Genomic DNA, 12,404 nt, shown 5'->3' with positions numbered 1-12,404 from the left:
GAACAGTGAAACACAACAAAGCTAAGATCTTGGGGTAGGCATGATAAAAATAGTAAGCCAAGACCAGAGGCCTAAAAGGACTAAAGAAACTGAAAAACATCAACAATTAAAGGAACAGAAGCAGAAAACCAATCAGAATAGTGCTATGGCCTGAAAAATATAATGGCTGGAACTGCAATAGGGAAAGGGTACTGTATAGCCTTTTCTGAACCTTCAGCAGTCTTGCTTGTTCAAAGACGGTTTTCACCCACCCCAGTTTTGAGAGTTCCAAGGTGAGGCCAATGTGGGACCCACAGACTATACCACAGGTAGTTTTGCAGGTGGGACTGGGAGTTCCCTTCCTGCCATTTATACAGAGCTTCTATACTAAAGGTTATCATTGCTATCATGATTGCTCCTTGGAGCTGTTGTGGGCCAAGAGCAAGGAGACTAAGGAGAATTTGAGAATATCCTTGAATCAATTTCATATCCACAAAGTGAATTCACGGAGGAGTGATGGAGCTTGGAACAGTGTGAAATAGTGTATAGCTTGGAGCAATAATTGTGGAGCGCAGTATCAGGCAAAGCAACTTGCCCATCAGAGACTGAATGTAAATGGGCCTCATGTGAAAGATATCCTCGCCTCTAGTGCAGCAGCCAAGGAGACTAAGGAGCCATTAACACAAGGCCATGCCAGTTTCAGCCATGAGATACACTGCTGAGAGGAGCAGCAAAGACTTAAAAATCAGCCATTAGATTCTGGCATTGGCTGCCCCTGGTAGTGTATAAAAGGCAGGAACCAGTGGAACAGCCATCTTTGGAAGCGATAGACACAAAATGCTGGAGTAACTCAGCGGGTCAGGCAGCATCTCTGGATAAAATGGAAGGGTGACATTTCCGGTTAGGATCCCTCTTCACTCTTGACCTAAAACGTCACCGATCCATTTTCTCCCGAGTTGCTTCCTGGCCTGCTGAGGTTCTCCAGCATTTTATGTCTATCTATGGTGTAAACCAACATTGGCAGTTCCCTTTTATTACATCTTACATGGGAGAAGCTGTGTTTGAGGTGCAAGAACTGTGTTTCAAGATAAGTGCTGAGGTTTTTGCTAAAGAGGCTGCAATGAAGAGGCTTAGTGGAAGTGAAAGGTAAGCTAAGTCAAGATCTCCTTTTTCACCACTTCCTCTTTAGCTTTAATGCAGTGACATTGGCAGTAAGGGGAGTGCTCTGCTACTACCGTGGAATGTGGGAAATCAGGGAAACTTCCAGTATCCCTGAGAATTACACATGTGGTAACTGTGCTCAGCTGGAGCTCCTGACAGGCAACATGATGGCACTGGACCTCGATAACTGGATACAGAAATGGATTGATGCTGGAAGGCTTTTTTCCCCGAACTGGAAACTTGTGAGAGAGTATTGTGAGAACAGTTTAAGAAAGAACTGCTGATGCTGTAAAATCAAAGGTAGACAAAAAAGCTGGAGAAACTCAGTGGGTGAGGCAGCATCTATGGAGTGAAGGAATAGGCGACGTTTCGGGTCGAGACCCTTCTTCAGACTGATGTCGGGGGGGGGGGGGGGGGGGAAGAAAGGAAGAGGCGAAGACAGTCGGCTGTGGGAGAGGTAGGAAGTGGAGGGGAAGGAGGGAGAAAGCAAGGACTACCTGAAATTGGAGTGATCACTTTTCAGAAAGTTATGAATAAGGATCAGTCTGGACCTTTGAGGAGGGCTCTAAATTGGGGTAGTTCAGATTACAGCATTATTAGGCTGGAGCTAAGGAGAGTAAGGAAAACAATTCTAATTCTAAAGTCAGATTTCCAATCTTGTTTTATTTAATTGATATACACCTAACTATGCAAACAAATGTGCGACTTTTCAGATAACATATTTCTATTAAAATCACTGAACTATTAATAGGTCAAAAAGCCTTCCTCATTTACAAGATTCATCATTAACATTATCATATACAAGGGAACTTCAGTGGAGAAGCTAAATGGCCTTTATGTGCAGGAATAGTGCTTTGTTAATCACTACCAGAGCAAAAAATGATTTCCGTCTATAAATAGCTTTAATTGTCAGATGAAATAAAATATTTGTGTTGTTAAATACATGTTATTATATTGATAAAGGACTGTAGATAGATCATACATTTGCCTTAAATTCAATGTTTCTCTTACAAATTTACCAAAGTTTTTTTTGTTGCATTACTTTTTATTCAACACTTCGGTTTTCTTTCTGGATTTTATGTCCATGTATTTTGTTCTTGCAGCCATGTGATATTTTAGAAGCTATCTTTCTAAAATTATCATCCAGCGCATTACTTCCTCTCAAGGCTGTGTTTTGCTGTTAATGGCAGCTTCCCTTTCTATGGCTATTTAATAATTTTATCTGTTCAAGTCCAAGAATAAATATGTGTTTCATCTGTTAAAAAATATGATTTTTTTTATCAGTGACTGTGAATGTTAACAGCCATTTTCCATGATAAATGTCAACTGTATATTCATCGGTAACAAAAATAAATATCATCCTGATCACAAGGGTAAACAGTCAGTGTATGAACTTGCTCAACACAGGAAAGGGACACGAGAACCATCCAAAATTTACCTCAGGAAAATCATATGAACTGAAGCACATCAAAGCTCAGTTAACCGGCAGTGAGGTCTGGGGGATGCAAATAAGAGCAGGAATATTCTGGGGCCCATATCTTGGAGTGTGAATTATGTTGAAACAGTCAACATCCATTGCCATCACACAACAAAACTAATCATAACTTTGGAATTTTCATGCAAGGTGAAAGCTGTCACTGAGAAAGCAAATAATCTACTCGCTGCAAAGTTAATTTTTAATGAAATCCTATATTTTATACATAAATGATGAATAACCACAAGTTTAAAATAAATAAGAAAGACACAATATGCTGGAGTAACTCAGCGGGTCAGGGAGCATCTCTAGAGAACATGGATAGGCGACGTTTCAGGTTGGAACCCTTCTTCAGTCTGATTGCAACGGGATGTGAAAGAAACCTGGAAGATTGGAGGGGCAGGACAGAGCATGGCTGATAATAGGCAAGATTGATCTTTTCGACTGTTTAATACAGAGTGCTGAATGAGCTACAACAAAAATGTAAGGAATAGACAAGTCTATATATTTTTTGTAATTACTTTATTGTCAAATCACCACATTTTTTCCTGGTCTTAATTAGCAACCTATAACTATAACGAGCTTGCCACTGAGATCTTCAATATAATTTTATTCATCATTATATACTGCCATAGAGACAAAAGTCCAGCTCATTTCAGTCAATGTCTTGCATTAAATGTTATTAATTTGTGATTAGAATTATTCTCCCAATAAATAAATAACTCTGGATGAGTTATAAAATGCATCAAAAACATCCAATACCCAAGTTTGTGAGCTTCACCTTCAACTTTCAGCAGCAATACTGGCCCCAATATAAACATCTTCAATGTTAATATAGTTGAAAGTGGCAGCCCAGGTATCCAATGTTCAACAGAAATTTAATAAACATGATGCAAATTAATGATCCAAATTAGGCAAAATAATATTTAGGAATCAAACTCAAGAACAACCTATTTAAAACCAGTAATAAACAAATTATCATTGCTCAATCAGCACTTTTTAAAGTAGGTCCAGCAGGCTTCTCAATCTGTGACCAAAGCATGTGGAACTGTAAATGAGATAAAACACGTTAAATGATTTGCAATTGCATTAGTAAAAAGGCGTAGACTATTTTCAAAATGGGGAGAGAATTCAGAAATCCGAGGTGCAAAGGGACTTGGAAGTGCTGGTGCAGGGTTCCCAGAGAGTTAATTTGCAAGTCAAATTGGTAGTGAGGAAGGCAAATGCATTAAACGAGTTCAGTATTCCGACTGCGCATGCCCAGGTCATAGGTCACTAGCTATAAAGTCTCAGCAACGGTGGTGCTGCATTGTGTGCAGGCTTGCGTTGCGTCCGTGGTCGGGGTCAGCTCTCCGTCGCTGCAGGTGCTCGAGTTGTTGCTGGGCCGTCCCCGTCCTTGTCCCGAGGTGTTCAGGGGCGGCCCCGGACCTGCAGCCGGCTTTGCAGCCACTAGTTCCAGCTCGGCTCTGCCGGCCCTGCAGTCCTCCACTTCTACCCCCCTCCCCTCAGTCCGACACCGAGATCCTGCTGAAGATGGGCAGCCGCCGGCCCTGCTCGAAACCGGGCGACTCAGAACCGCTGCTGCTGGAATCGTCCTGGTTGGAGAGAGAGTCTGCGGATGGGCTCCTGTCGGCCATGGGCAGGCCGGGCGCCCGCTGGAGCTGATGTTGGTGGTGCTGGCTGAAGCAGCAACCTCCTCCCTCTCCCTTGCCCAGCCCCAAGCCCAGAGTCCAGGCCAGCTCCAACTCCAGGTCGGGCTGAAGGCTGCCCGCAGCGCGGCACAGTCTAGCGCCGGGCTGGGGGTGGCTGAGCCCAGGCTGGCGTTCTGGCACAGGTGAGGCCGGAGCCCTCTCTCCTCATCGGGGTTGTGGGAGAAGTGGCAGCGGGTACCGTAGGGGCAGAAGCCAGTGCTGTGCAAGGTACATCTTGTACTTGGGGTGGCGGCTGAGGGAAAGCAGGGGCGAACTGGCACTTGTCACTGTAACGGCCCATCGGGGAGCGGGTTCCTGTTCAGTTGGAGCAGGGTTGGGCTGGAGTTGGCGCTGGCTGTGGGTTTGTGCTGGGCCAGAGTCCTGTCGTTCCGGACGTCTCCCTCGAGTTAGGGGGGGGGAAACCAGAGACGGGATACTTGCGTGGGGGAAACCACGGACGGTCCTGACTGCGGATGAGAGCCGGTCCAGTCTTCCCCCGCCCCTGCCCGGTCTCTCCCCCGCCCCTGCCCGGTCTCCCCCCCCCTCCCCCGCCCGGTCTCCCCCCCCCCCCCGCCCCAGTCTCTTGCCCCCACCCAGTCTCCCACTGAAAAATTATAATTAAAAAAAAGACCCAAACTATACTCACTCAATCTTTGTTTCGTTCGATTTTTATTTATAGCGTTTGACCTTTGACAAATCCCATGATTTCTTGTGTTTTTCGGAATACCAAACTCGCTTATTCTAGCATTTATTACAAGAGGACTAGAATATAGAAACAGGGATGTAATCCTGAGGCTTTCTAATTTACGGTCAGACCGCATTTGGAGTATTGTGAGCGACTTTGAGGCCCCATATCTGAGGAAGATGGGCTAATGTTGGAGAGGATCCAGAGAAGGCTTATGAGAAAGATCCAGGAATGATTGGGTTAACATATGATAAGTGTTTGATGGCACTGGGCCTGTACTCACTGCAGTTTAGAAGGATGAGGGGTAACTCATTGAAACTTACCAAAGAGTTAAAGGCCTGGATAGAGTAAATGTGGAGAGGATGGTTCCACTATTGGGAGAGTCCAGGACCAGAGGCCATAGCCTCAGAATAAAAGGTTGTACCTTTAGAAAGATGAGGAGGAATTTGTTTAGTCAGAAGGTGCGGAATCTGTGGAATTTATTGCGACATACGGCTGTGGAGGCCAAGTCAATGGATATTTTTAAGGCGGGGTTAACAGATTCTTGATTAGCAAAGGTGTCATGGTTTATGGGGAGAAGGCAGGAGAATGGAGTTAAGAGGGAAAGATAGATCAGACATGATTGAATGGTAGACTTGGTGGGCCAAATGGTCTAATTCTGCTTCTAGAACTTATGAATTTTTACATGATATTATATTCCCAAGCTTGGCTGACGAGCGCCAAGGGCACATGGATCTTTTCTTCTCTATTTTTGCTGCCACTTTATTTATCTAGACTTTGTTCATTATTTCCCTTATCATTAAAAAACATGTGCAGAGCTTGCACTCTAACCATGTACAAAGTACATTTTTTTTTTAAATTACGATGCTATTCTCTGATTTACTTTGATACTGGTATATGTTTACATAACTTATTAACCATGATTATCAAAATGCATAAAACTGACAAACTTGCACAGTGCATTCAGTTGAAATAAAGTGTCTGTAGTCCTGGTCCCCAACTAGAAGTCACGCCGCTCAATTGATGATAAAAGTAGGTTTATGATAGATCAACCATCAATATTAAAAAGAGAAATAATTAAATACGATTAAATACAAAAAGGCATGGTGATGGGAATATAGATGCAAGATAATATAGCAGAGGGTAAAAGGCAGTGCAAGTTGGAATCTAACAATTTTAAATAGACTAGTCACCTGCCCCAATACCAAAACAACCCCCATGCTTGCAAACTCTGGCCCTAATATCCTGAAAAACGTTCCTTCAAATGTCTGTGTCATTCCCCCTCAATTTCTGGATCGACATCCACTCTTACAGCTTTCTGATGTTAGGCTGGAGACTTTCTAAGTTCATGCACTGAAGTATTTCCTACCCAGACCTAAAGAACTCAAATATATGTTTACACAAAAATTGCTATTCATCGGCAACATGACTTGCCAATTTTTATACAATGCCCAAAATGATGAAGGCAATAATGCCATACATTTTGTTTACCACCACATTTACTTGTGACTGTCAGCGAGTTATGGACTTGAAATAGTTAACTGTGAGGAGGCAGAGTATTAGTAGGTCTCCCGAGATACAGTGAAAAACAACAGATGTCATCTTCCTGGCTCTACACTCATCACTGGAACATTTAGATAGCAAGGACATTTACAGTATGTCAGACTCCTATTTTTTGATAGAAGGGTCCTGAAACGAAACGTCACCTATTCAATTTCTCCAGAGATGCTGCCTGACCCGCTGAGTTACACCAGAATTTTGTGTCTATCTTTTCTATTCAACACCATAATCCCAAGAAGTCCAACAAGAAACTACAAAAGCATGAGAGCATGTACCAGCAGGTTCAAGAACTGCTTCCCTGTTGGTATCAAACTCGTGAATGGGCCTCTCAGATACAAAGGTGGAGTTCCTAATCTCACAATTTACCACATTGCAGCCCTTCTTTTTTTAATCTTGAATTTTTCTGTAGCTGTAACACTTTATTTTGCAGTCTCTTTTTTCCCCTTAATCTACTTATGTATGGTATGATTTGCCTGGATAGCAGACAAAAAAGGTTTTTCACTGTATCTTGGTGCATGTGACAACAATTTGTGTGATGCAAAGCCCTCCATTTCCTGCATATCCTCGTTCCTAAGTAATAGCATCTTAAAGGAAACTATCGTATCTGCCTCTACCATCACCACTGGCAGCGCATTTCACGCACACACCACCCATGTAAAAAAAAAAAAAAAACCTGCCCCGTACATATCCTTTATATTTTCCTCCTCACACCTTAAAGCTATGCCTTCTAGTATTTTAAATTTCCGTCCCGGAAAAAAAGATTCTGACCATCTACCCGATATATGCCTCTCATAACTTTATGTACTTTTATCAGTTTTCCCCTCAATCTTACACGTTCCAGAGAAACAATCCAAATTTGTCCAACCTTTCTTTATTGCTAAAACCTCTAATCCAGGCAGCATTCTGGTAAACCTCTTCTGCAACCTCTCCAAAGCCTCTACATCTTTCCTAGAATGGGTGACTGGAACTGCACATAATACTTCAAATGTGGCCTTAACAAATTCCTATAAAACTGCAACATGACTTCCCGACTCTTATATTTAATGTCCTTACCAATGAAGGCAAACATACCACACACCTTCTTTCCCACTCTATCTGCTTGAGTTGCCACTTTCAGGGAGCTTTGGACTTGGACCACAAATTCCCTTTGTACATCAATGCTGTTAAGGGTTGAATCTTTAACTGTACACTTTCTCCTCCCAATGACCACCTGAAATGCAACACCTCGCATTTGCTCAGATTAAAATTTATCTGCCATTTTGCCACCCATTTCTGTTGCTGATATACTTTGACAGCCTTTCTCATTGACTGCAACTGCAACAATTTAAGTTGGCTGCAAACACTGGTTATCAGCCTCCAGCAAAAATAACACTCTTCCGCCACAACCCTGTTTTTGTTTTGAATAAACCAGTTCTGAATCCATATGACCAAATCATCATGAATCCCATGTATCTTAATCTTCCAGATCAGCCTATTATGAAATACTTTATCAAATGCCTTATTAAAACTAATGTAGACTACACCCATTGCCCAACAATTACCTTTGTCACCTCCTCAAAAAACTCAATAACCTTTGTAAGATATGACTGCCGCAGGCAACGCCATGCTGACTATCCCTTATTCTCTTCCAAATGCACAATTCTCTCTAATAGCATCCCTACAACTTACGTGAAGCTCTATTACCACCCTATAATTTACTGGATTATCTTTACTTCCCTTCTTAAACCAAGCAACAACATCGGCTGTTCTCCAATCCTCTGGGACCTCGCCGGTGACGAGAGAAAATCCAAACATCTTCATTAAAGTCACTGCAGTCAATGTTCTTGCCTCTCTCAATAACCAAGCAAGATCAAAGAACAGTATCTCTTCTTCCGATAGAATCTATTATTACCTTTTGGAATCAGATTTCAACAACACAAGTCATTATTGTTGCCATTTATATTGTGCCCCACACACCTCCTTTATACTTTGCCCCTCTCACCCTCTGGTATTTGATTGTTTTCATCCGGAAAAGCTTCGGACTGTCTACCCTATTTATGCTTCTCATAATTTTATATATTTCTATCAGGTTTCCCCGCAACCTCCCGTGTTCTAGAAAAAACAATCTAAGTCTGTCCAACTGCTCCCTGTAGCTATTATCCTCTACTATAGGCATCATCACTTCTCAGGTGCTGCCTGTATTAATATTTTAGATGAGTAGGAAGGAAATGCTGGTTTAAATCAAAGATAGACACAAAATGCTGGAGTAACTCAGCAGGACAGGCAGCATCTCTGGAGAGGTCGAGACCCTAATATTGCAGGTCACTTTGCAGCTCCAGCACCGGCGTTATTTTATTTTTGAAAATCCTGTTTTCATTCAGGGTCCTGGGTCAAACAATATTGTCTGTAAAAACTCTTCAAATTCCTCCTTACTATTGCCAAATATTCAAGCAATTCTGTCTCGCTGTACAACTGGGCCGATGACAGACAATCAATAATGTTTCCCCTTACTCCCAGTCTGAAAAAGGGTCTTGGCCCAAAATGTCACCCATTCCTTCTCTCCAAAGATGCTGCCTGTCGCTGAGTTGCTCCAGCATTTTGTGTCTATCTTCGGTTTAAACCAGCATCTACAGTTCCTTCCTACACATGTTTTATTTATTGAACTTTTTGTCTGGTTATTATATTATCTACTGAGTTCTGTGTATACAATCCTGTTGAGATGCTGCAAGTAAGAATTTCATTGTTTCCTTTATGTACATATGACAATCAAACACTCTTGAAATACTGCAAGAATACAAGTCTCAACTAAATCATTTAAGAACTAAATAAAACTCTTGGCATGTCTTTGCTGAGTGAATACTTATTTTTAAAATAATTTTTTCAGCTCTTTCGACTGGTGGTGCCCGACCTACTCGGTATTTTCAGCATTATTTTTTATAACTGACAGTAGGTGAACACTTACAGATGACAGAACTTTAAAATAACTCCTATATCTTGTAGAAACAAAGTGCTGGAGTAATCCTTTGGTGGTCAACTATTCTTACGGGTCAGGCAGCATCTCTGGAGACGTTTCGGGTCGGGAGTCTGAAGGTTCCCAGCGGAACGCCACCTATTCCTTTTTCACCAGAGATGTTGCCTGAGCCGCTGAGTTACTCCAGCTTGTTGTGCCTGTCTTCCCTTTAAACCAGATCTGCACAGATCTTCCTACACATTTTGTCTTGGAGAAGTTACTCGTTGATATGATATAATTAGGGTGACAGAAAAAAACAACTGTAGATACTGGAATCCTGAGCAAAACACAACGTGCTGAACACAGCGCGTCAGGCAGCATCTGTGGAGGGAAATGGGCAGACAACGTTTCGGGTCCACAAGCTGTCCATTCCTTCCACAAATGCCTCTGAGTCACTGCAGCACTTGGTGCTTTGCTCACAGCGATGAGGGCACCCTCATCGAACATGTCGACCGATCGCACCTCCGTTTCCTCACCTACTGCCACTCGAGGCCGCCGGTTCAGGTCCACTTTCCTTTCGGCTTTCAGCAGCGACGACAGCACCGTCTCCAGCCGCGAGTCCAGCTCGCGGTCTACCTGCTGCCGGTACCAATAAGCCATGAAAACGGCGCAGAACGAGATGGCTACCCCGCACTTCAGTCCGTGACCCATGGCGCAGGCTGAAGCTGAGGGGAGCGGCGGCGGCGGCGGCGCAGCAACGGGCAGGTGCACGGACCGACCGACCAACCGGCCGGTCACCGGGGCAACAGAACCACCGGGGTGACGGAAGGCTCAGCCTTCACTGGGGAGGTGGGGGCGTTACCACAGCAACGCGCGGACCACGCCGACCCCGGCTCCCAGCTAACAGGATGCACCGGTTGACGGGGAATAAAAGTCGTCTAACATGGAGTCGGCATGACCATCCTGATCGGCCGAGTAAGTAGAAAGTGCGGATATACTTTCCTTTTCCTCCCCCTTTGACGCCGCCACATTCAAGCCTGGAATAAGTGCGAGGCGGTTGATGCCGCGATTGACGTCTCGGGGTCGGTGGGAGGCGGTTGGAGCTGGGATTGACGTCCACGCTGGCCAATAGCGGAGGAGGCGGGATTTCACGTTGCACCAATGGGAGTGTCGCGCTGCAGAAGGGGGCGGGGCGGACCCGCCAAAGGGGGCGGGACGTGTTCGTTACCATGGCGTGCGTGAGTGATCGGCAGCGCGGAGAGCCAATCGGCTGGTCCACAGAGGGGGGGGGGGGGGGGGGCGGGGATGGAAGAGCTGCCAGGATCCCCACGTTGTGCAATCTGACGTGTGGCTTCAACGTGGCTGCTGGTGGGTTTGTTTTGGATCACTGGTTAATTGACCGTGGACAGCGACTGGTTATGCTGATGTGCATTTGGTGACTCTTTGGCGGAGTTACATTCTGTCCCCAGATTACCAGGTGCCCGTAAACGTGGCGACTTTTTATGTGCTCCTTTGGTGGTCAACTATTCTTACACTGCAGATTATGTTTATGTATAGTGTGATTTTACTGAAAGGCAAATAATTTAACTGCATCTATCTTATTGTAATAATAAACACATGAGTGATGAACGTGCGAGTATTTGAGTATAAGTGCAGGGAGGTTCTACTGCAGTTGTACAGGGTCTTGGTGAGACCACACCTGGAGTATTGCGTACAGTTTTGGTCTCCTAATCTGAGGAAAGACATTCTTGCCAAAGAGGGAGTACAGAGAAGGTTCACCAAACTGATTCCTGGGATGGCAGGACTTTCATATGAAGAAAGACTGGATAGACTCGGCTTGTACACACTAGAATTCAGAAGATTGAGGGGGGATCTTATAGAAACTTACAAAATTCTTAAGGGGTTGGACAGGCTAGATGCAGGAAGATTATTCCCGATGTTGGGGTAGTCCAGAACTAGGGGTGCTCAAGAAGGAACTGCAGATGCTGGAAAATCGAAGGTACACAAAATTGCTGGAGAAACTCAGCGGGTGCAGCAGCATCTATGGAGCGAAGGAAATAGGCAACGTTTCGGGCCGAAGCCCTTCTTCAGACTGATCACATGATCACTAGGGGTCACAGTTTAAGGATAAGAGGGTAGTCTTTTAGGACCGAGATGAGAAAATCATTTTTTACACAGAGAGTGGTGAATCTGTGGAATTGTCTGGCACAGAAGGTAGTTGAGGCCAGTTCATTGGCTATATTTAAGAGGGAGTTAGATGTGGCCCTTGTGGCTAAAGGGATCAGGGGGTATGGAGAGAAGGCAGGGATGGGATACTGAGTTGGATGATCAGCCATGATCATATTGAATGGCGGTGCAGGCTCGACGGGCTGAAACTCCTGCACCTATTTTCTATGTGTGTTGAAGCATTGAACCTTTTTACAGGAATCCATAAATGCACACGAGCCATTCGATTTGCTCACCATACCTCCACATTATTTAAATAAATGACATCAAAAACATACAAGAGTGATAAGAACTAATAATTACTAGAAGGTGTAGAGAGGGAACTAGTTCTGCTGTGCTGGTTTACACTGAAGATAGACAAAATGCTGGAGTAACTCAGCTGGTCAGGCAGCATCTCCGGAAAAAAGGAATAGGTGACGTTTTGGTTCAGTTTTACTGTTGTTCCTTCGTTAGACTTTTGAATTTAATAGAGTTATGGGAGCTCATCTGTACGTGGGGTTGTTCATGTTGAGAGTTCACTGCTTGTATCCAATTAGTTATGTGTTAACATTGGAACATAGAGCAGTATAGGCCTGAACAGGCCATTCGGCCCATAAAGAATGATGTAAAACGCATTACCTCTGCCTAAACCTGATCCATATCCTTCCATTCCATAGGATTATATTTGTACTCTTGGAGTACAAATATACAAATCATTAA

At 43.9% G+C, this 12,404-nt stretch overlaps 1 protein-coding gene across 1 annotated transcript in view; it reads right to left on the bottom strand.

The window, feature by feature from the left end:
* The window catches only part of adpgk2 (ADP-dependent glucokinase 2), a 28,363-nt gene extending 17,806 nt beyond the window's left edge, over window positions 1-10,557 (bottom strand). Inside the window, exon 1 of the mRNA XM_055639551.1 lies at window positions 10,016-10,557. Coding sequence (XP_055495526.1) covers window positions 10,016-10,190 — 175 coding nt within the window. The 5' untranslated portion in view covers window positions 10,191-10,557. The remainder of the gene's footprint in view (window positions 1-10,015) is intronic.
* Window positions 10,558-12,404: the final 1,847 nt, after the last annotated feature.

Source organism: Leucoraja erinacea, chromosome 8, assembly GCF_028641065.1.
Source record: "Leucoraja erinacea ecotype New England chromosome 8, Leri_hhj_1, whole genome shotgun sequence".
In the NCBI taxonomy this organism is placed as follows: domain Eukaryota; kingdom Metazoa; phylum Chordata; class Chondrichthyes; order Rajiformes; family Rajidae; genus Leucoraja; species Leucoraja erinaceus.
Note: the sequence above shows the minus strand (reverse complement) of the source record. Positions and strands in the feature narration are given on the sequence as shown.